The following is a 25,753-nucleotide window of genomic DNA, read 5'->3' as shown; positions in this document are numbered from 1 at the left end:
CTAGAGGAACATCTATATGGAAAAAGGTTTTCAGGCGATAGCGTGGATTTAGAAAAGCCTGGTCTTGCTTCTTTAGCTCTTTGAAGTAACAACAGTGACAGACATAGACACTTACATTTTGAACAGGCTTTTGATATAGCTCTTCATAAAATATTCATTTTCAAATCACAGGCTCAAGCCTCCAGTATATACGGGTTAGGATTAAGAATTGAGACATACATTTTTGAGAGAATAAAAAAGTCAAACGGAATCTTATGATATATAATGTAAGAATTCTACATGATATATAAAGTGTAGAATTTAAATCAAGGGGTGTTATGCTGGAATTGTGTGATGGACTACCCCAACCTCATTTTGAATACTATGTACACATCCCAAAATATATACCACTGCTCTGAAATTTATTTTAGCCTGTATTTGAAGTCCGATCTTTTAATTGTGGGGATATAATTTGTGGAGTACCACAGGGGTGTGTATTAGGACCACTGTTCTTCCTAATACATTTTCATCTACAGTATATCTGTCTATACAATCATGTAGATTCTGGTAAAGTTAGTAAAGCAGTGTATTTTTCAGGTTGTACCAAAACAGATGCACATGAAAACACCATAGAAAATGCAAAATTTAATTAAGAAAGATTTAGATACATTTCAAAACTAGGCAACCATCTAATAAAATGACTTTACAGTATTGTTGTCAAGTGCAGAATGTTACTTCTAGTTAACAGGCAACAAAAGCAGCTTATGTACAGTAAATTACCTAGATGTTTATGTTAAAAGATAATTTACATGTTCCAGACAATGTGAGGAATCCATAAAATATTAATAACAGAATATTAGGATGTATGGTTGAAAGTGTAGAAATCAACTCCAGAGTTGTGTTAAAACTATGGGAGGCCCTAAAATGAGTGTTGTGTACAATTTGAGTCACCAAGTTATAGAAAATAGTATATTGCTGCTCTAGAATCAGTCCAGAGAAGAGCAACCAGCTACATGGAACTTGAAGGAATGTTCTACACTGACAGACTAAAAGGAACCTTTTAATTGTGAGCTGTGAAGAGTATGAGACCTGATTAAAACATTCAAAATCCTCTAAGGTGCTGACAATGTCAATCTGATGGATGTCTTCAGAATCAACAGCGAAACACAAACCAGATTAGTTAGTTTTCAGATTGGCTACAGTGGCGGAGATGGAATTTCTATACACCATTCCTATAGAAGATCACTTTGCACTTTCATTTCCATTTAGGTTATATGATGTCGTTTACTTTTGTGCGATAAGTTCTCTCTCTTGGATGGAAGAGCACAATGGAATAAACGTGCCAATAATAATGATCCATCCGTTTTGTGAAGACTAACATTAAACTTCTAAAAAGCCCCATTTAACATTTGTGTATGTGTATTCTTGTACCCTTGAGTGTTTCATTGAAGTCATCAGTAAGAATGACCTTTTGCCTACTGTGACATAATATAATACATTCCCACCTTCTTGCAAAATATCTGGATGCATTTTCTACAGCATTGATTGGCTTCAGCCCAATGGACAGATCTTTATAAACAAATGTGGCCTGACTCCCTTTGATAATAATTAACCAAATTTTTTTTTACATATTGCTTTAACTTTCTTAATGAGATTCCCAGTCACAAATGACCATGGCAATCGTGTGATGCCAGTTCAAAGAGCCCTTTACTGTGTGAGCCTGCTGCCACCGTGACGCCCAGTATAAGCCATGCCACGCTGGAAGGTAAAACTGGCATGGCAAGGCGTTTATTTCTCGCAGAGCGGAAAGCCTGTCCTTCACCTTTCCCCCAGAAACACCATCTCACTGCCACTTTGAAACAATTTACTTCATAGTAGGAAAACAAATCATGGTAGAACATACAGGGGGAAAAAAGAAATAAGCAAGACTACGCACAGCTCTGAATTGCATATGGATTCATCATTTTAATACTGTTGCAAATATTTCCCTATGACAGAGGTTATATAGACAAAAATGTATCACTGTGAACATATTTCTGTCCCTTATCTAAACAGCAAAACAATGTGCTAATTATAACAAAAAAGCATTTTTAATCTTTAAAAAAATGGCTCTGTTCCTGTCCTTGCAAATACATCAGTGTACAATAACTTATCTTTTAAAGAACCTAACATCTGGTCTCCCTGAAGGAAGCTATTCCAGAAACTTCAGCAGTCTTGTAATCCGCACCATGAGATGACCTACAGATGTCAAAATGCAGGCAGCCTGCCTCACTGCCCTTGCAGTTCCTTCCGTGAGCAAATTCAAGGCCTTACCACAGAAGGGCACTTTTACCTTCACCACGCCAGTTCACAGGTCGGTGGCCACAAGAAGTGTCCATATTCTCTGCACAGACGACCCAACTAGACTTACCAACAGGAGGTTTAGTAAGTAGAACAACGCTAAATGTACCACATTTTACAAATATAAAACATCAAAATACAATACACTGTACAATGTCAGCCAAAATAAAAGCAATAATAAATAGCTGTAACTATTTTGGTGGCGCTTTGTGGAGAGGGGTTAGTATGAGACCCTCAGTGGTGATTAACCTTACATTAAAACTGAAGGGGGCTGCGCCATTAGCAGCTTCAAACAGGGATATCTCAAGTGGCAATGCAGAACTGGCTCAGCACTACCAAGGGTAGGGTGTGCATTAGTCAGTCAGCGTTGTCTCAGCTCCCAGTAAACGCCAGCCCTGTGACTTCCCAGACTCCCACAAGCTGGTGATGACATCCACAAGGGACGTGCCTCTCCTCCAATCCACTAGCTCAGTGCTGCTGGAGGTAGAGTAGGGCAGTTCAGAGTTGTCTGTGAGGGACGCGGCTCTCTCCCAATGGGCGCTTGGAGTAGAGATGTCACTGCAGACTGCGAAATCTCAGAAGCTGAGAGGTCTTCTGAAAGGGCAAGCTGGAGGAACCCGATAGCTTTACTGCCCTCTCCCCAGGTGGCTACAGGGGTCGTTGCTGTGAACTGAGAGGAAGGCACAATTGGCAATTCCACATTGGGAGGGTATTAAATAACAATACCAGTGATAAAAAACTGGAATGTTTTTGTACAGGTTCACTGCTCCTAGTGCCGAAAATATAAGCTCCATATTCCCCTGCGTGTTTTGGGTCTTTAGGAATTTTTAGACTGCTCAAACAAAAAGTGAATAAATACTAATCCTATTTGATTGATATATTACATGACTGGCTGAAATCTATTTAACAGAAAGCAAAAGTCATTATGGATTTGAGACTGGCCCTGGTCACACCTTCACAGGCTTCAACAAGGCAGCACAGTCTGTAGGCACAGCAGCTGTTTCACAGAGCGTGCTGTGAGGAATATCTCAAATATCAGGGGGAAGCTACAGTGGAAGAAACACTCAGCACAGAGAAAAGGGAGAGGGCTTCCAGCATTATCCACAGGGAAGCAAAACAAAAAGGGACTAAACAATAAAAAAAGATTTGTCTTGACAACCCTAGCCAGAGCAGTTCAAACTCTCCTACGTGATTTTATCAGAAGTCCTGTTTTTTCTTGCTCACAGAGGCGGCAACTGCATTGGTCAAACAGCAGCAAGAGCAATAATTATAATAGTACTAATAATACAATTATAAGAAACAAGAGCTTTTTCATTCTAAGGTGTTGCCTATTCGTTTTGCAAAGCATTGTAAAGCAAGTGTTATATAATGCATTTCTTTTAAAAAGCATAACTCTTCAACTGCTCGACAGAGCTTATGAAACAGACAGACCTCATGGCAGTAAGGCCCACCCCCTGCAGAGCCGCAGGCTGAGAAGCACATGGGTTCTGATTAACATTCCCAACTGCCTGACATGATCTCGGGCCCAGCAGGTTCTATGGAGCAAGCATGTGATTTGATTGGACACACCCAGACAACCAACCTGCTCCACCTGTTCCAATAACTATAGATCGATCAGATTTAAGCTAAAAATAATGCTCTCAGCTTTGCTTAAACTACTGGGTGAAACTAATGAGACTTTCACAGCCATAGGTCTCCTTACATTACATTCCTGAGAGTCTAAAATTGTCATGCCCCAACAGGTCTGGTCTGCAATGCATCAGGAAGGAGCTACTGTTTGGAAGAGCTAAACCTTTTTACAGTTTTGCACTGACCCTGTGATTCCGAATTTGATGTTGAGGATGATCTAGGAAAGGTACTCCAGCATTCTGGCAATGCTTAGTGCTGAACTGCACATGCCTTTAGATTATTCACAGACAAAAGATCCTTAACAAACCCAAATACTGACAAATCCGTCATGTCATTTCTCTTAAGTCACAAAGAATCACAGGGTCTGTTTTAAATTAGCTAATGCATCAAGGGCCAGTATGTTTTTAGAAAAAGTAGACTGAAAAAGAAACCATAAATAGCTTTGGTACCATGCACAGGGTGTGACAATATGTAGGCTCAGTTTACAGTGCAGATTCCATCAGGCAGTACAGCCGCCAGTCTTCTCTTTCAGAGACACATATGGAGGAGCTCTGCTCAGGATGTATGAAGCTTTCAGGCGCTCTCAGAGGCAAAGTATTTAAATAAATGGCTGCCTAACTTGTCTTCCAACTGCCTCGGGCAACGCTTACCTGTGTGTTAAAGGACATTTCTCTCTCACTCTAAACATCTCTTTCATTGCCCTAACAAGGGTTTGGCTTTGCTGGGCTATGTGTAGGCAGCCACCACTTTCTTGAGGCTCGGTCATAATGGCCTGAACTACCACTTAGAGAAGTTTTATGCTAAAAACATCAGACTTTTATATAAAAGCTAAAAACCACAATTATAATAAAGATGCTAATAGAACAGGAGGGGTCATTTTTGTATTCTGCAAAAAATACTGCACACGCATAGAGAATTTAGGAGAAAGCTGCATTTACCAGACTCCAAACCCTCTTCTTCAGAAAAGCCTTTACTTAACTGGTTCCATTCTTCACCCCTCTGCTTTTCTTAGTACCACCATCCACGGTCTCCTCTATATATTGTAATTGTGTTTTATCTTGTGTATTCTTCTTATTTATTGTTGTTGTCATCCTGTAAAGCGCTTTAAGAAGCCACCTTTAAAGGTGCTATATAAAATAAAGTTTATTATTATTATTATTATTATTATTATTATCTAAACTGAATAGGAAAGGTTTTTAAAAACTACCCCCCAATGGGAAGGATTCCAGAGTCACCCCAGCAAAGCCAAACTCTTGCTCTTTTCACCGAGCAGCTTCTGCGTGCAGCTGGCTGTCAGGGATCGCGGCAAGAAAGAGCACAATTCTGGGTGGAGCACACTCAGCCGCCTAAATGCTACACAGTAGTCCTGAAAAAAAGAAATACAGATTAAAAAAAAATACTGGAGCGCTGGAAGCAATCCTTTTGAAGACCCGTGATGTTCTCAGAACAGCGTCAGTTTTACTGTAGCAAAAAAAATAACCGATATGACGAAAATTTTCCTCTGGAATGCAAATCGTCGGAGAATTTGGTCTTTGCGCCAGGGACTCCGCCCAGGAAACGTCTCCCCCTTCTCTCCCGGGTCCTTCCTGTGTTTTGTGAGGGAACCGCGGTGTCCCAGCAGAACGAGAGCATGACCAGAGCTCCAGGTGGGCTTCTGTTACCCAAAGAACAACAAGTCCCCTGGACGAGGGACTGCTGAGAATATCAGCCAGCAGGCGAAGCACCTGGGTGCTGACTGTACAGCTGGAGCTCCTCATCCTCCTCTTTTTTCTTATGTTATATTTGTACAGCCAGGGCGTAACTGGGCAGGAAGCACTGGTCCTCTTCGGCCCCGCACCCCTCTTTGTGATGCATGAGACCTGAGCTGGTTGCAGGGCCAAGGGACTGCGCCCCCTTATTCCCCCCACCCCCACCCCCCCAACTCCCCCAGACTGCAGGGGCCAGGGCTCCCCGCTCGCCTCCCCGCCCCAGCTCATAGCTCCCCGTGCCCGGCCTCGTCCTGGGTGGCCTCCCTGCCGCTCGGCTCCTTCAGATTGGCGTAGGCCACCTCCTGGGCCAGCTGCTCCAGTGGCGGCAGCCCCACCGCCAGGTTCCGCAGGGCGATGGCCGTCATCAGGAAACTGGGGGGGCAGGCCAAGAGAGAAAGCCGTGAGGGCGGGTGAAGAGAAAAGGAGAGAGAGGGGGGAGAAGAGAGAGGAGACGGAGGGAAAAGGGAGAGAGAGTGCACTTCCTACTGCACCGTGACAGATACTCTGGGATTAGAGAAACATTCTTCCCGAAATTCAGAAATCTAATCCCAGAGTTCCCGCACCTGCCAGAATCACAATGGGTCCCAATCCTACTGGGAGAGGGGGGAGGGAACTCAGTTGAACTGGCAGCCCAGTATGTGATCTCCTGTCACAGCCCGAGGAACAGTGAGTCTGTCTCCCAATAATGCTCCAGCCGCCTACAGTATGTCAATATTTTATAATATGTCTTTGTTGTAAATGTCTGTAATATGTCTGTAGATTTTATTTTACTTTTATTTTTTGTTTTGTTTAATGTAAATATCATTACTTTCATTTGCTTTGGCAACACTGATTGTACCCATCGGTCATGCTAATAAAGCACCTTGAATTGAATTGAATTGACGAAAAGAGAGGAGGTACAGAGCCTCCTCCACCACCTTGCGTCTGGGCACAGGCAACATCGACAGTGACCTGCTTCTGGACTGAACAGTAAACTGATACATCTGTTCTTTTTCTTTTCCCGTTTACAACCGTTTTTGTGCAATATATGCCAGGGACCTGTGCGATACATTTATATTTATAGTCATATTGTGCAATACGACTTTTTTGTGTACTGTTCTGTTCTGGTTTGTTCTTTGTGTGTTCTGGACTGTGAGTAACTCTTCTTAGTGCACTTCTCACTGTACTGATTGTATTGTATGTATTGTATTATTGTTATTGTATCATTCGTTACACTGTGGCTGTGTTGTCTGTGTTAAGATGCTGTTGCACTGCAATTTCCCTCACGGGATCAATAAAGTATCTATCTATCTACGCATGGGCATGACAGGAAAACAGAACAAGGGTTCTTGTACAAAGCTCAGAGGATGTAGATCCAGCCCTTCCACACAAACAAAAACCGAACTGTCCGCTTTAGCAAAAACAACGACATGTTAAAACTGGACAAGCTTTGCACAGTGCTGCATTTTAACTTTGCAAGAAAAAAAAAAATCCTAAAAGATGCTCTTTGTTCCTAATGCGCGGTACGTCATAAATTGGTGTGCAGACGAAACTACACATGATGCAGCCCTGTCGATGAAGCTGATTCCCCGCGATCCTTCAGGAAGCATGTGGATCAGACTCTTGGAGCACATGACCTACAGGACACACTGTCCAGAGCTGTCCCCGGGTGGGGGGGGGGGGAATCAGAGCTGCAGTCCTGGGGCCTAGTAGATGCCCACTGGCGTGATGCACATGATTTAAATCAACGATGCTAAGCGAGATCCTGGGAAGTGAAGACTTCAGCACTCTGCAGTGATACGGTAAAGGCAAGGTCATGTAACGCATGCAAGCTGTTTTTATTTTCTTTTAAGTGTTTTGACTAATCGTTTTTAAATCTCCTTAGCATACAGTCACCATGACGAGCAACAGCTGGGACAGGGAGGAATGCAGAAAATACAGGTCAGCAGCGATGAAGAGAGAAAAAAAAAGAAGGCAGTGAACTGAATGATCCCCGGGCTGTCGGGGACTCTTCTCCATGCTCGGGGCATTGCAGGAATTCATCCCAGAATGCACCACAACAGCAGGTCAAGGCCTTCGCTTTCAACACAATCTATCGACGATTCCTTCCCAAACAGCAAATGCCAGCAAACTCATTCTGACAGCGGCTGCAAGAGAGGGAATTTTTTTTCTAAGGCAAGAACTACCTAAGGACAATCACTAAGGTATAATTTACCTGGTGGGTTGTGTGGTCTCACAAGTATAAATGAAGGATATAGAATCATGTGTGCTGAATGTAACAGCGTGCTGCTACCCCTGAAGCTCATTTCCCCTGTGAAAACACTGGAGGATTCGCCCTGAAGTCTGGACCCTGCTCCTCTCATCTGTAACCTTCATGTACTTTGACATCCTTATGGATCAGGCAGGGGGACAGGGGGAGGAGCTGACCTGCGCCGGAGGATGTAGTATTTCTTCTGAGAAAAGCGGATGGACCTCTCCAGCAAGGTGGCGTTGCGCCGCCTCTGCCTCTCCTCCATGTGCTTCTGTTGCCGTAAGAACGCCTTGAGCACGGGGTCCGTCACATTCAACTCTCCCCCTGTCCCGTTCAGGATGGGCTGCAGCTCTGGAGGAAGGGGCTCTGTTTCTGCACGGGACACACACACACAGTACGTCAACTTCCCAGCATGCAGCTCAGTGTTGTAGCTTACATCCCTCCCCCTGTAGGACTGTTACCGTATTTCACAGCACTTTCCACCGAAAGAGCTTACTGAGGAAGAAATGACACGTGTGCAACACTTCAGTCAGGATTTAGCAGTCATTTTAAGATGGTTTCAATCAGACCTACTACACCAAGTCACAGGAATACCATGGTGTACTATAGTGAAATAGTAATCACGTGGATGTCATGGATATCTCCAACGTCTGCTGTCATAAAACACAGTAAAAATATGTTGAAACTTAACAAAATGAATTTTACAAGTTGGCCATTTGGATAATAGAATTTTGAAACAGGCTCCTTAGTTTCACTGATGGAAGAAAGTGACACAGCACTCCTAGAGCATGTGAGATGTAGGTCTGAAGCAGGTTTCAATGTCATGAAGCATGCCAGTCGTAGCACTTCCTACTACAGCAGTAGCTTGAAGACTGAGAACAAAATGGTGGTCAGCCGGCCACTTTACCAAATGTCAATAATACTGTAACTAGACAGGGCATTCCAAGTCTCAGTCCAACAAGGTGCCAGGTGCACAGTGACCTCTGGTGTTCACTCCTGTAACTACACATTTTAAGCAGGGCAGTGCTCCCTCTGGTGTCAACCAGCAGAATGATGGATCAAAAGCAACACTGTAAACTGTACTGTCCCTGGGAAAATTAAAATCCTGAATCTGATTCAAGTGCATCATAGGACACATTAGGGTACACATACGTACTGTATAGGCCCACTGTCATTGCATCCACTCATTACGGTCGTGTGTGGCTCATATCAAGTCCATCATAAGCCAATGCAATTGTGCAGAGAGTGACTGACAAGGCAGTCCTCTTCATTTTAGGTTATCCACCAATTAATTTAATATTTATATGTTTTCAGACGATACCACCTGTTTCTCCAACTCGCACGCATCCCGTCAGGTGTCAATTACTGTTATCCAGTGGGTAATGCATGGTGGAGGTAACACACAGCGCCACCTAGTGGCACAACAGAATGAGTCCTCAACCCAACAGCAACACAAGACACCTGGAGCCAACACCACAGGGGTACTGCAGCGGTGGGGTATATCCTGCCCCTGCTGTGTCACCTGTGCCGTTGCGCAGCCTCTCCTGCAGCTCGTACAGCTGGGTGAGATTCTTCTGCAGCGCCGTCTCCGTGGTGTTGACGTAGATGTACATGTAGCAGGAGGGCTCTGGCGAGATGGTGTAGACTTTGTGATACTGTCCTGCAGGGAGCTGGGGAGGACACACAGCAGAACAGCCTGTTGAAGGTCTAGGTGACATTATTCAAAGCCAAATACTTACTGGGAAGCCCACAAGTCTCCCTTTGCCTAGCAGTGCTATCCATTTCAGGTTTTTTAGCCCGAATGTTCTTCGTATTTCAGAGCTAAATTTAACTATTTTTATTTATCTCAAAATCTGTTATCGCAGAGAAGATTATCTTACCTAAAATCCCAACAATATTATGTATTAAACACAAACTGCCAGCTGTGGCATGTACAATGGTCTGAACTTCAGTACAGCCTGAAATTATTGCATAAACCCTGTATCCCTGTATCAGCCACTTCGATAGGTCTGGGCCTCTATGAAACCATTTTACACTCTAAAGTTGGCCTGTGCAGAGCTTCTGAACAGTTAAAGAACATGTACGACTATAGACAGCCACTGCAAAAACCTGCATCTTGGATGGATTACATCACAAATCCTGCAAGCCAGAGAGATCTGGGCCACAAAGCTGCAGACAGAGAACACCTGATTATGAAGCAGCTGTCTCCTCTTCACATTCATAAGAACCAGGATCTTCCATTGTTACTTGGAATTCTGAACAGATAAGATTTTTGAAGGGACTTGATAAAAGTATCCAACATCTGCAAGGGCACTGACAAAGTCAACCCAGTGGACTTCTTCAGAACTAATCATGAAACCCAATCCAGAGGGCACAAGTGGAATCTATAGCAAAGTGCATCTAAAACTGACAACAGGAGGCACTTCTTTTCCCAGTGGGTACACAGCCATGTTGTTGGAGCTGATAACCTGGTTGCCTCCAAGGAACGTCTAGGTGAGATCCTCAGATTAATTAGCTATTAGTAACCAAATGGGCCAGATGGTTTGCACATCCTCCTGTTGTTTGTAACTGTTCTTGTATTTCAAGAGCACAAGAACATATAAACACGGTGATCGGCAGACCGATATAAGGGCTTTGACAGAGACCTGACGTGATGAGAGGAGGACTGTGGGAGAGAAGCACTGGACAGGAAGTGCTGCCGCGCTGCAGCGGAGGGAACCTGGAACCCTACAGCTGTACCTGCATCTTGTCCCCGGGCCCCAGAGTGTAGTTCTTCCTCTCCTCCACGATCTCCACGCTCAGCTGGCCCTGCAGGAGCTGCACGCTGGTGTTCCCCAGGTCCTCGCTCACGAAATTCTCCAGGTGCAGGCCTGCGGGCGAGCACGTCAGCAAGAAAACAAACCGGGTCAATAATGACACAGAATCAGGACATTACTGGGCAAATGCAAATAACCCACAGGCACCTTTTTAATGGAGAACCTAAAAGGCTTAGGTGAGATTGCTTTCATATCAGAATATAACAGAGGTGCAAAACAACCTTATGCTCCACAGTGTGCTATGCTTTTTTCTGCAGTAAAAGACCTTCTCGTCCCTGCATTCCCAGCTGGGGGAACTGTGTCAGGAGTTGATGCCAGGGATGGTGATGTTTGTTTTTTCTAAAACCCTGGAACTGCCAACTCTTGAGTATTGCACATCCATGCAATTTGGAATGTTCAATTGGTTGGTATTCAAAATCTACCCAATCTGGTTTTTCTCTGGTTTGACTCGGTCAAAGACTAATGGCCCACAGACATACTCATCTGTCACAGCTGTTCACCGGATGACACACCACAAGCACCAGCATGCATTGCAAAACTGTAAGAGCTGTACCTCTTTGGCTGAAGTCAGCGCAAGCATAATAAATATTTACAAATAACTATGAACAATGGAGATGACGAATAATTATAGATGATGTTGCTGCACCTGGAAGCTGGAGAATTCATTGTTTGATGCCATTTTTCCTGCTTGTTATAACCTTACAAGTTTTCTTCTCTTCACTGTCACTTTCAGGTGTCTTGTGTTTTGGTGCCACACAGTTTTGGGGAGTCCAAAGTCCAAAAACGGTCCAAGAAGACATTCACGACTTCCCTGAACTTCTCACGGTAACAGCATGCATGAGACTGACAGAGAGGAGGGTGTATGATGGTTTGTGAGGGCTGGAGAAATTAATTGAGGGTTCTAGTATGTTACCACAGGCGCTGAGAGAGTGTATGACCATGCATAGTCAAATTGTTCATGTCGTTGAAAATTATTTATTCCCATTTATTTTGGTGTATAAGCAGACCCACACAGAACAGTTTACTGCATCTTACAAAACTAATGAAATCTGAAAAGCAGTATTGTTCCATTCTAAATTGAACTGAACCATGAACTTCTTGTCCCAACAAAACCTCTCCCTAAATTTGCTAACAAATCTTCCAATTCGTCCTAAACGTCAGCATCAAGGGGGGCGATGAAGCACAGCCGCACCTGGGAAGTCGGCGATGAAGACCACCTCCGTCTGGTTGTCGAGCGTGTTCTCGATCTCCAGCAGTTTGGTCCTCCAGGGTGAAAGGTCAACCAGCAAGGGCATGAGCCATGGGGTGGGGCGGAAAGGCGACCACTCAGCTTTCACTATGTCCACACGGGGATCAAAAATCCTTGTGCAACAGAGAACAAAAAACATTTTAAACACATTCACTACATGAACTGTTGGTCCTTACTAACATGTACATTAGTGGCTACCCATTGTTGATTTTGAATAACATTTTGCCATTCATGTTATCATCTCTCTGCATTTACAGGGTGAGCTCAGCTGGAAAGAATACAATGTGCATTCAGTCAAACCCATCCTGTACTCTGTATAAGGACCTGGCTTGCAGCAGCTGATGGTCTCCCACCCTTTGAATTGCTTAAATACTTAAAGCAGACAGTTTGAATATCTTCTGCTAAAGCAATGTAGCTAAATTTACCCTCTGCATCTATCTTGGATAACTTTCAATAGCCCACTGCAAGCAGCATGGGTGAATCTATCAGACAATGTCATGTAGGAGGAGGCAAGATGGAGATCCCTGCCTCAACTACATTCCCCAGAATGCTGCTGAGAATGATTTGCCACCCTCTGTCACGTGACCTTTCAGCTGACGACCTGTAGTCACGTGAGAAAGACCCGGAAGTGAATGCTCCACATGAACTGTCTGGCTCAGAGAACGGATATTCAGTTGAGCGCAGCTCCAGGGGGGAAGTGGGCCAGGAGTGACTGGAGAAATGATCGACTTGTTGAATCTTGCAACTATAACTTAGAGGATTGCATTTCAGGTGGGTAAGCAGCTTAGCTGTCCCACTTCCTACATGTAGAGAGAGACTCCAAAACAGTGCAGTTAATGTTCCACCAGAGATAGGCTTTAGTCACTCCTATACTAAATAAAGCTCATTATTCTACTTTTCATTTCATTTGTGCGAGATCCAAGAGCCACCTATCTGATATCCTGCTTCCACACCATTTTGGCAGTGTCACAGGGGGTAACTTTGACAGACCTTCTCACTCAGTTCTTTAGGGACAGTCATTTGTACCCATTGTCAATAGCTCTGTGCACAGTGGTGCATCCCTGGTTAAGACAGGACAGGCCTCTATGAACAGGGCCGCCAATCAGAGAGGTACACCTTCTTTCCCAACCGTCAGGGTGTACCTCTGCTGGAAGCGCTCGTTGATGGACACCCAGATGTCGAAGTAGATCTCGGGTTCCGAGATGTTGTAGTTCAGGAGCTGCTGACTCAGGCAGGTGGCATACTGCTTCAGCATGTCCCCATGGTCCTTCCAGCGCCGACTCTGGGTGAACACCTGGGGGCAGCAGAGAGCAGGCCTTGAGCTAGTATGGACCACAGTGGACCACTAGTGCATATTCACACCTCTGTGCGAGTGACAGAACACACAGCAGAGTGCAAAGAGCTTCCCTGTCATTCTTTACCACAATAAAGTATCAGAAAACAACAAAGGCTCTGTAAGTGTGCAGTTCCACTATGACATTCAGGACATGCCGATAAATTACAGTCACAGTTTATAAATAAATAAATTATTGTGGAAACTGTTTTTTAAGAATATGAAATACAATTTACACAGTCCAACATGAAACTCATCTAGTGATTTTGAAATTAGGGTGAAAATCACTTTAATATCCTACATAGTAGTTCCATATACTGTCCTACATTAAAGTGGTATACTCTGAATCCGAGATCTGTTAATTCCATCATTCTTACTCTGCATAATGGAGAACTGAACCTTCTCATGTGCGGTAGTACATCAGTGGAACTCACTGCCCAAATCAACTGAAGATTAAGACTCTGAGGCATTTTCAAAAGCAGATTACAGATTATCTTCACCTTTTCACTAAAATCTTTAATGTGTAGATTTACTCTTGGTTCCACAAAGCCAATCTGTTTTGGCTCTTTTCCCCAGCTTTGCTTGTGCTGTGTTAGTTATGAGTGCACACGCACAAATCAAATTGTATTATGACATGCGCTTCAAAGGAAACAGCGAATTCTTTAGAAATAACCAAGTGTGTCTTTGGCAAACATTTGTCTACAGCTGTAGTTCCCACACAGAAAGCCCATCACAGTTTTGGCTCTTTGGGCTTCGTGGCCGTTTTTTTTTGGGAATCTTCACAGGCATCCACCATGCTCAGCTTTTAGCTACTTTGGACCATGAGTGTGCGCTGGGTCCCAGAGGGGGAAGAATGAAAGAACGAGCCTGACGGAGGAGGAGGAGGGTGCCGGCGGTCTCTCACCCCAGGGTTGAGGTAACCAATCTCTCCAGTCTTCCCATCGCGGTAGGTGATCTTGACGTGCTGGTGAGAGCGCGAGTGGACCATCATGTCCCAGGAGTACCCGTACAGCCCATTGGTCAAGTTATTGTAGCCCTGAGTCGCAACACACAGAACGCAGAGCAGCCGAGTGAGGGCAAGACGAGGGAAGGACAAGGCCTCTACCAAACAAACCACTCCCTCCAAAGCCCCACACCTTGCTTTCATGCTTAAATCCAAAGTTAAATAATTCCACAGTCACCTGTGCAATCAGTGCTCAGTTCCTTTCAGTTTACTTAGGATCACCTTATAATGCACGTGAACTGGTGCAACCTGGTGCTTATTTCTGTCCTTCGTCCGTTTTTACAGTTAAAACATATAGTAGTATTTTATCACAACTGCTATAGCTGGGCAAAGCTTGACAAAGTGCAACAAAAAGCTTTTTACTCTTATAGTAACATAGAAAATTATCATCAATAAGATCCCCATCGTTTATATCATGTTTCTGTTCTGGGGGAATGCAGGGAGGACTCGGTTATTGGGAATTGAGAACTGAGCTGAATAAAACAATAATAAAAATAATCCTTATAAAGCGCTTTTCTGGACACTCCACTCAAAGTGCTTTACAGGTAATGGGGACTCTCCTCCACCGCCAGCAGTGTGCAGCCCCCACCTGGATGATGTGACGGCAGCCATAGTGAGCCAGTACACTCACCACACACCAGCTATCAGTGGGGAGGAGAACAGAGTGATGAGGCCAGTTCATAAAGATTATTAGATGCCCATGATTGGTAGAAGACCAATGGGAAATTTTGGCCAGGATGCCAGGGTAACACTCTTACTCTTTTCGAGAAATGCTCTAGGATATTTAATGACCATGGAGAGTCAGGAACTTGGTTTTCCATCTCATCCAAACAGCAGCATCTTTTTTACAGTATAGTTTCCCCATCGCTATACTGGGTCATTAGGAACAGATCACACAGATCATAGGGCGAGTGCTTCTTACTGGTCCCACTAACACCACTTCCAGCAGCAACCTTAGCCTTCCCAGGAGGTCTCCTATCCAGGTACTGACCAGGCCAGGCTCAACCCTGCTAAGCTTCAGTGGGCTGCCAGTTGTGAGTTGCAGGGTGATATGGCTGCTGGTATCAAAGGTAAACATCTAAGTTTTCCAAGTATTGTTTTTTCCCCTCACATTCCAAACAGTCTTAACAAGTTTGGTCCTGAAGGGTATCTCTTAGTAAGGGCTTTGTTTCCAAATGTTTGCACATAGCTGATATGATCAGACTCTCACATTGCTCACTGAGTGAAGAGTTACAGGGTTACTCTTGGTTGCACACTACATGCATCTACCTTTAAAAATGGAGGGTGGTAAAATTATATTGCATCAAAAATTTAAGAAGACCACTAAAAAGATTTTCAGCAACTTTTATAGAACTGCCTGCTTTTAAATTATCTGTACGGAAAATGGCACTAGTGTGTGTGCAGTAAGACCAGCCCTGGATGATCTTTCATTTCAGCGGAGGAAAGGCACCATGGCGCACGGTGGCCTACCTGTGTGATGAAATGGGAGTAGGGCATGAAGAGCTGCTCAGTGATGTAGAGGAGGGTGAAGAGGGTGCCCAGCGTGTGGCGGCGGCTGGGTTTGGTGGGGGCGCTGGCAGAGTCGGAGGAAGGCTTGGGGTACACACAGGAAGTGCTGGGCTGGGGAGGAGGCGTGATGGGTGGCAGGACCACCCTCAGGCATGATGGGAAGCGGGCGAAGAACCGACGAGGCCAGTCGGCGTAGCAGAAGAGTGGAGAGGTAGCCAGCATGGCGTAGGGAAACATTCCTTAAAGACACAAAGGCACAGGACTGAAAGAGAGTACCGAGCAAGAGTGCAAAAAACAGAGCAACACCATTATGTTCTCCGATCTCTAATATAACATCTTGAGAAGATAAAGTTCTAATCGCAGTCCTGGTTTATGAAAGTGAGATCCCATGGTTACGGTCAAGCTTTCAGCTATTTCATCTGTGGTACAGGTGCGTCTGCAACAGGCCCTGCATGATGCAGCAGGCAGAGCCTCTGGAGGCTACTGTACTTGTGTCGGCTCAGTTTGACCTAACCTTTGGCCTTTCACCTTTACAATAGCTGCCCTTTTTGTCAAGGCTGTTCGTTTGTCTTTATGTGCCAGGGTTCTTGCTGGGCTCACCGATGCTGAACAGCTGGGAGTTCATGCAGTGGAAGTAGGTGACGAAAAACATGGCGATGGGCCGTGTGGCATCGAAAAAGAGCAGATATCCAGCCGACAGGTCCAGGACCAACCCCCCGCCATGGACCACGATTAGACTGGTCATCTCCTCCGACAGCACCAGTCTGCAGCAGGCACACACAAGCAGAACCTGTTAAGTCTGTGCCATCTGTACAAATAATTGGGAATGCTAAGTGCCTCAAGAATCTTATCAAATGATGGGCATAATAATATAAACAACTGATTGACTGACAGACATATAGGACCAAGCTTCATGTGAAATGGGCAAAATCAAGGTCTTAGAAAGGGCTGGTTTACAATCCTTCAAAACAACCTGTGCTCCAGAGTCATCATGTGCTAATAGCATGCTCATTCACCCTAAAGACACAGAGGCACAACTCACTTGAACGGATCAAACAGCCAGTGGTGTGCGAGGTAGCCCATGGAATATCCTCCTACCCAATCAGAATCCAGCTTCTTGATCCCAGCAATGAAGTACACTATGAAAATCTGCACAATAGCAGAGAAGAAGTTTTAAGAAAATGATTAACCAAGCAAACTAGACAAAAATTAAACTGGATAGTAGTAGGAATGAATATTTCATCTGCCTGCAATGCAATATGAACTTCTTTAATTGAACCATAGCTGTTTCTATAGCAGAGGATATCCACCTTTTTGATACATTTGTACTTTTTCCCCCAAATGGACTAGTGTTGTTAATTAAGACCTTCAACTATAACCCAGTATAAGGCTACAGAGTGTAGCTCATGGTCTCTCAAAAATAACATTAATGCAGGGCAGTAGTAAATGGCACAGGCATGGGGTAAGCCTGTCATGTCACTGAAGGGACTTAAAGTACACTATGTAAAGTAAAGTTACTGTGCGACTGACCTGGGCCCTGAGCACAGTGTAGTTCCACAAGGGCACATCGGCGTTCCTCTTCTTAGGGTTCCTCAGCCCATCAATAGACCTTTACAACGGGGTTTAAGAAACTGATTAGAGTCTGTGCAGCATCTCCACGTGACTAAAATATCTGAGGTGCATCCACCCATCCCTATTACACCACATCTCAGTTTAAAACACACAGAAAAAGTACAGGTTCCAAACTCCCTTTTTACCTCACACATGATAGTTATACCTTGTTATAACAGGTATCGCTGATCAACTATCCTGTTGCACATCTACATTTTGATAAAGCTGATCATTAAGCATTAATAACAATAATAACAATTCCTTAAATTAATTTTAAGGAACTAACACTTTAAGGAATTTAATTCTCAAATGACCTGCAGTAAGCATCTCGGTAAATGTGAATTTGTACTGAGAAATAGTTATGATAGAATACAGACATAATATAATTAGTGGAGTACCACAGGTATCCGTATTAGGGCCACTGCTCTTGTTCACGTATATCAATGATCTAGACATTGGAGTAAAATAGTTACATTTGCAGATTTTACCAAAATAGAACGATAAGCAAACACTCTAGAAGCAGCAAATGAAATCCCAAAATGTTTTGAATAAATTCAGTACTGGACAAACACGTGGGAGATAACTGTTCACTTCGACAGAGTATTACAAGATTGTAACAAATATACAGGTACTTAATCAGAAACCTTACTCGAAGATGCTACTTATGAGAAAGACTTAGCAGTTAATGTTTAAACATTGTTAACATATTCTAGACAATGCGGAAAAGCAATAAGAAAGCATACATGTTAGGATATATAGTTAAAAGCACAGAATCTAAAACAAGGGAGGTTTTGTTAAAATTGTACAGTGCACTAGTAAGACAATGTTTAGAATATCATGTTCAATTTTGGTCCCAATGTTACAACAACAATACTGCTTCTCTGCAATTAGTCCAGAGAAGCACAACAAAATACACCCCTGGATAAAAAGGACTGTCATACACTGGCAAGCTAAAATAACTGAACCATTTCAGAAATGGGATGGATGGGTTGAATTGCCCCTCTCTTGTATATGTTCTTATGAATAACTTCAGAGGTGATGCCCCTTCAGACCCACAGCACACTTCACTACTTATCATGTCTCTCAGTGTGATATTACCCACATGCTTGTGCAGGGTTATTACCCACCAGTAGCGATTGGCATCCATGAGGCTGAGCTGGAAGCCAATGAGCCCGTATAGGTAGGAGTGGTTGTTCCAGGTGGTCTTGTCCAAGAAGAAGATGTACCAGTAGGTGCTGATAAACATCAGGCAGGCCAGGCGATAGAAGCAGCCCAGCATGATTCCAAGAGCACCTGGCAGCAGGGAGTGGGAGAGGACAGAAACGCCAACATGAGCTCAAGTCACACTGGGTAAACTGAGCAAAACGTGAACATTGTCCAGCAGCTTTGGGGTCTACCAGGGGTCAGCAAGTCTTTACTTTCCTACAGCATTTTTACATTGCTAGTTAATAAGGATTATTATTTGCAGCAACAGCCACCTCTCCATACCTAACAGCATGATGACATAGAGGAGGTACATCCAGTCCAGAGGCAGAGGCTTCAGGAAGTTGAAGAGGGGAAAACGGCACACTGGCGCCCCATCCAGGTACTTATAGTCCAGGTGACTGAGGCCCCTCTCCTGGGGGATATCCACCACCATCAGCAGGCCTGGCAAGGACAAACACACAGACAATCCTAGACACTGAACAAAACCACCATCTAGTCCAGTGTTCATTTTTAGATTTTGTACAAAGCAGCAAATATCCATAACTTTGACACTACAACCAAAGAAACCTTAACTGACATAGCTGCATAGTCAAACCCTTAAGGTCAACACACAGAGTGCAATCTTCAGATCCTGTGGATTATGAAGTCTTTCATGACTACAGTAATAATTGATCGCATAACAGCATCTTAACTGTGATCAATCCCAGCATAAGCAGAAATGCAGTGGCTTAGGCTGCAGCATTGTAGCTGCAGATGTAGCTATGGTGTGAGAAATGAGTGATGCAGATACACACTAGATGAAAAGTAGATTTGGTATTCTTAAAAAAATCAGCTTCAAGATCACAGTGACTGAAAATACACTGCCCTTTCAAAAACAAAGGAGAAAAGGTACACATCACATCCCTGATCAGTAGTTTCTCTGGTCATTCATTCAACTGAAGAACAAGGTAGAGAAAATATTTTCTTATTACAATTATCTGTCACTTAGGGATTATAAAACATGTACATTTAAAGCAACTATAAGATCATTTTGAAAAGTTAGCTTGTGACGTGCAAAGATAAAAGCAGAGAGAGGCAGTACAAGAGGATATCCAGCTAAGATCTCAATTCACATCTGCTATTTTATTCTATTCATTTGACTTAATAAAAGTACTTTCCCCCTCCACAACAACCATTCGACAGACCTCAGGTACCCAAACAAAGCTCAACAGATTTTTGATAAGCGTAATCTTCAGCGCAGTGACCTTTGACAGTCACGGTCCCAGCGGGTTACACAATCTCCACAACAACAAAGCAAACAGACATGTCAACTCCACTGCAGGCACGGCCACACTGCCAGGAAAGTGTAACCCAGGACCCCCACAGTCCCCAGGGTAAGTGGGACAAAAGGGGCCTTTTCTGCTGAAAGGCAGCAGGTGACAGAGGATATGCCGTTACAGAAAGGGTGCTTCCCGGTGCTGAACAGCTCCTTCATGACACATTAACACATGCCAGGGAGGAATAAATTAGGGATCCTTCACAGAGGTCGAAGGGAATGAGAAAGAAGCAGAATGTCAGTGATGAAGAAGAACAGGACTAAAATATAAATCTGGTATCCCCCTCTCAATGGCAGACTATACACTACAGCTGGTTTATTAAACACTTTGTGCATGTATCTGAATAGATACGGTTTATTCACCCTGTTAGAAAGCAGAGGCATCAAAAGAGACATTTAGACAGATAATACATTAATTGACCAAGACATTCAACGAACTTCAATAAAGAGATCACACACGTTTACAGTATTTTTCCAGCTTCACACTTTTTGTTGTTAAATATTTGGACTTGTAGTACTGACTGAGGAATACCAAGCCTTCTGCTGACACAACCTGACTCTGTTCTGAACTACAGACTTTTTATTTCTCTTCTCTAGCTTCATATTAACATTGGAGCTGAAAGCAGCAGATAGACATAAAAATCCCAGCCAGGTGTGCAAACACCGGAGTCCAGAATCTTTATGCATGGCCTGCCAGCAAGATTACTAGGACCCAAGTGCATAAGGAGGTAAAATCCTAAGCTTCAGACTGGCACGTACAGTACAGCACCACTCAAACAGAAAGGCAAGGGAGAGGCGACCTCTCTGACCTCTCTCAGGGTCAGGGTAATCACTCCCACTCTATCCTCTGCACTGCACCACCGGCGCGACATTCTCCAAGGGACAGGCCTCTGCACATAGCTGATCAGAGGCCAGTTGTGACCACATCCTACAACTTGGTCAGACGGCCAACCAAAAAGCACCACAGAGTTTAAAACTGCACCGGCACAGCTCTGTGCACAACATGTAGGAATCTTCCCAGTGCAATCTGTTATACACTGAACCCTGCTATATGCGTGTTGATTAGCATCTAGGTCGCCTGAGCTTTTGATTCATCTTCGGTGCCTACCATGACCACTTTGAGTTTATCTGTCCAGAGTCCAGTGAGATCTATAAAGTGCAATCATGTAAGCAGGAAAATTTAATTAGAACTATTTTTTTTTGCAGAAGTGTAGCACACTTAAATCTTTTCACAGGAAGCGAGAAGAAAAGTGGATTATGCTGGGAACAAAAAAAAAAACAAGTTTTAAGTTCTAGGCTTCTCAGGAACAAATGAAAGGCTCAATTTCAGAAGCAACAGAGTGTGGCCTATTTAGCTGTGGATGAAAGTAACTGGAGAATTGTTTTTAACAGGTGGTGATTTTTACCACTTTTACACTCATTTCTATGACAACCTTTATCTAAGATCTTCGGAAATCTGGCAGATTGGAATTAAAGTATTTTTTTCTGCAGATTCTATACATCATTGATGATATGATATAATGCTTTTTACAAAACACATACCAGAGCTTTGCATGGCTTGCTAAGAAGCACCCGATCCCTTTAAACTCAAATACTGCTGACCGATCGACCGGATCACTGACGTTTTATAGAGTAAACATTGTGTAACCCCTCTGCAGTCAAGCCCCTGCCCCTGCCCCTGCCCCCCTCCCTCCCTCCCCCACGAGGACACAGCCCTCTCTCACCAAAGAGGAACCTGAACACTCCCAGGGACGCTGGGTCAGTGGGCCTGTTCAGCAGGCACACCAGCCTGTGCCAGGAGGACAAGTCCTCTTTCTCGAACCCCAAAAGGCGCTTCATTCTGCTCTGTTGAGGAGGAGGACTGCCTTTCCGCCCTTCGGGGGCCAGGGTCTTCTCGGGGTTCCCATCATCACGGTCCACCCTCCGCCTCTTCCGCGCGGAGGCCTGGATGTAGGGGGCCCCTGTGGGAGAAGACAGCGAGAGGCTCAGTTTGCCAGGAGCATCAGTGGAGTCTTCACTCTATTCCAATTACAGCTCTTCAGCTCCATGTATCGAGTCATCAGGCCACTGATTCAGTTCACAGCCGAATGTATCCATTCATGTGGTCTCACCGATTGATACATTTGGCTGTGAACCGATTCAATAGTCCGATGAATCGATACATTTGGCTGTGAACCGATATATCAGACAATTGCTCCTTCCAGAATCTTGCAAATGCATAATAGCAAGGTCTGGTACTGAACCACTACTGGCTTCCAGTCCTGCTAAGACTGGTCAAAGATACAACAAAAAGCTAATTATTGTCTGGAGAAAAATAGATTTTATTCAGTGCACTTTGTATTTCACAGCACATTATCAGCGCGAATCCCATTTTCTTACAGCAAAGATATAAGTAAAACGGACTTTAATGGCTTGCTGTGAAATAAGTGAATGGAGATTGCTCGCTTGAGTTATGTGTTATTCCTGATACCGATCTAAACATTTTATGTTTGAAAGCTGAAGTTGCTTAATTAACGGCACAACGGTGAGACGTGCAAGTGTACCACGCACCGCTCACGTCCTGAGCCAAGTCGGAAGTTTTTATTCATATTTTAAAAGTAGAGAGCTGCATAATTCAAATTCCTCCAACCAGAAGCTGGTTTGACAAAAATAATTCAGTAGTTTATTCTAACTTGTGATCCTTGACACGCACCTCACTGGGGTCATTGTATTAAATGCAGACTACAGAAACAGTTAATCGCAAATCACACTTTTATGCTGACCAAATTCAGCACCCTGTGCCAGCTATAGCTTTAAGAGCAGACAATACAGAATTCAGTTTTTATTTTCAGCTCAAATACAACTCATTTAATGAATGACCACAATCATCTCACGCATAAGATCAGTTCTACCGCGTTTAGAATCACACATGATCAAAGAAATTCGCTCTTTCTCTTATTCGGATTTTTTTACAGCTTTTCATTGTATAATCTTAAAAGCGTAAAATACACGCAGTGGAAGGTGAGAACTCTACCTGCAGAGCTGTCATGCCCCGGTGTCTCCATGTCGGGAGTTACCAAACAGTTGCTTTATCGCCGCGGACCTCCTGTCCAGCTTAACTAGAAACTGGATGGAATTACCGAGAATTTAAAATCCTCCCTATAAATTCACGCTCAGTCCCAACCCCCTGTCTGGCGGACACGTAAACACTATCCCAAAAACTTCACATAACCAGCAGGCTCACCGGAAAGGAACCTGGAATGTCGTAAAATGCCACACGTTTCAGCAGACACGTTTATTTTACGACACTATCCTGGTGCCTTTGGTGATATGTGGCAATAGCATGTAAAGGATTTTTTTTAGAGAATGAAAAACTGAGTTAGTGGAGTTCTCTGTATTTCGGCATTTTTGTATAGCACTGCTTCTTGCAACTGTTTGTACATTTTAGCACGAATCCTTTTCTTTTCTTAATTGATAAATGCAGCGCTGGAAATCCCAGACAGGACAAAATAACCGTAAAATACTAAAGATAGCTATACCGATTAAGTCGATTTTCCGAAGGTCTTTCGTGTAAATTGAATTTTGTTTCATACCACGAGACTGGAACATTAAAGCCGTAGGACACATTAAATTTATTTTTCCATCAAAGTAATATGCATCACATAATAAAAACAGATTACCAATAGGCTAATATTGTGTTTGCTTAATATTTAAAAGAAACAAATTATGCATTTATTGCTTGATATGTCTCATTATATATGAACATTTGTGACGTGACAGGCGAGAAACCTGTCACTTTTTAGATGTAGTGTGGAATTCAAATATTGATTGTTGAAAGTCGGTTGGTGCGCATTTCCTCCATCTCGGCTTTAATAAGAATTTATCTCCCAAATTCCAGCTTTATTTAACGCCAGCGATCGTCAGGACGGATAAATTAAAATCCACTGTGATGTAATAATTGAATACCTCGAACGAGAATCATCTTAATTTATGAAACCTATCAGAAAGATTCCTAAAATCGCCTGCTATTAGTACAGTTAGCTTGATTTAGGGGAGCTACGTTACATATGCTGTATATCCTAAAGGCTGTACAGTATATAGTACAATATAGAATTCATTTTGATTGAAAAGTCATTAGATGTATTTAATAGATGTTTCTTAATGTTCATTTAGGTATGAAGATAACTGATTTTCAGTTACAGGAATGCGAGATGTCACCTGCCTTTAACATATTGTACGTATTCTAAGTTTGTGAAGCTGTGACTGTGACTCTCAATGGTTTTGTAGACACTTATAAATATCTGCCCGTTTCTCTGAATAGACCTCTCAAAAGTGCCCGGAGTCTGGACTTCACCCACCTGGTTGGGAACCTTGTTCATGATGTCAGAGTACTCTTTGTCAGAATTGTTGCATTTCCTGTTCTCCATGTCCTTGTCTCACTACTGAGGGGGAAATGGTGCTCTGATCTGGCTTAACCCTATCTATAGCACTTGAGATCTTCTATACTGTACTTAGATCAGATGTCCTCTTAATATCCTTTGTTCTAGACTGCTTAGATTTAATTCCCTTATCCTGCTCATATATTACAATCCCTTGAGTCCAAGAATCATTCTACTTCTTTCAAATTGTTTGAAGGCTAAGATATTATTTCTGTGGGATGTTGACCACCACTGAATACAATTCTAAGTGAAGAGGCTTATGAATTTTTGGCATACACTTTTATCCAAAGCAGTTTACACGTACACTCACTTAAACAGCTGGGTATTTTATTGGCGCTAAGCAGGGCGGAGATGCACTGTGCAGACAGAGCTACAAGGGTGTGGCTCTGAGCCACTACATTACCTTTCAAAAGACACTGTCGTGTACAAAAAACCAGACGGCACACAGGCTGGGTTTTAAAGACAACTTTGATTTTATGTTGGGTTTTTTTTTCAGTTTCAGGCATTTCTCCCAGTGAAAGCATATTTCCATCAACTATAATTAAAAAACAAATGTTGTAACGATTGGGGAAAAGAAACTATTCTCTGGGGGCAGGGGTTGGTTTTTTACAGTGCTGAAGGCTTTCATGTCCCAGCACCTGAACAGATTGCTGGAGTCTCCTGCAGTGAAGCACAAGGCTGGAAAGGGGAGGAGAGGAGGAAATTGCTCACAGCTCTCCAGGGTGCTTGGCTCCACCATGGGCAGCAGCAGATTCACATGGTTAGATCAAGCACAATGGAGTCCCGGGCAAGAGTTGGGTATGAACAGGCTCTCCTGCACTCTGACTCTGCCGCTCCCACTGGCACGGACCTCTGGGGTTCTGCCCACAGAGCGCAGGGAGAGCTCCCAGCCGTGTAGCCAAGACACAAGACATTGCAACGGCACCTTCCATCCCCAGGAGTCACAGGCGAGAGTAAAACCATGCTTTAATCAGAACAACAGGCAGGACCGCAGCATGAATCGAAGGTGACTTCAATTTAGCAGAATAAGATTAATATATTACAGGTAAATACTGTATGTTAAGAACTTGATAATAGTAGAATTGCAAGGTTAAACAAAGCTAGTTAACTAACTACTGAAAGTTAACAATGCTTATCTTAGTTATTAAATATGGGAATGGTGTTGACTATGACATGGCAATGAATGGCTTCATTTGAAAATGAGATCGATGGGACTGGTGCCCCTCGTCTTGCAGTCCTTATACTGGGACAGTAAGTGGTACACAGGACGCTGACTCACAGGACACACAGGACCGCTGGCATTCATTAATAAATTAGAGAAAGTTTCAACCAGCTTTTAATGAGAGCCAAACATAGCACTACACTCG

The 25,753-nt window shown here is 43.5% G+C and overlaps 1 protein-coding gene across 1 annotated transcript; it reads right to left on the bottom strand.

Moving 5' to 3' along the window:
• Positions 1-1,915: 1,915 nt before the first annotated feature.
• On the bottom strand, positions 1,916-23,176 carry ggcx (gamma-glutamyl carboxylase). The gene is made up of 15 exons (XM_088909529.1): positions 22,982-23,176; positions 21,693-21,929; positions 18,936-19,094; positions 18,575-18,740; positions 17,367-17,445; positions 16,879-16,985; positions 16,437-16,600; positions 15,798-16,075; positions 14,229-14,360; positions 13,134-13,285; positions 11,935-12,104; positions 10,666-10,796; positions 9,449-9,596; positions 8,103-8,298; positions 1,916-6,068 (listed from the first exon to the last, which is right to left on the bottom strand). The coding sequence occupies exons 1-15, from the start codon at positions 23,010-23,012 to the stop codon at positions 5,921-5,923; spliced, it is 2,298 nt and encodes a 765-aa protein (XP_088765655.1). The 5' UTR covers positions 23,013-23,176; the 3' UTR covers positions 1,916-5,920.
• Between the last annotated feature and the right edge of the window lie 2,577 nt (positions 23,177-25,753).

The sequence above is a fragment of the Atractosteus spatula genome, chromosome 2, assembly GCF_055471065.1.
Source record: "Atractosteus spatula isolate fAtrSpa1 chromosome 2, fAtrSpa1.hap1, whole genome shotgun sequence".
Taxonomy (NCBI): Eukaryota; Metazoa; Chordata; class Actinopteri; order Semionotiformes; family Lepisosteidae; genus Atractosteus; species Atractosteus spatula.
The sequence above is the reverse complement of the archived record's forward strand: the minus strand, read 5'-3'. Positions and strand labels throughout refer to the sequence as shown.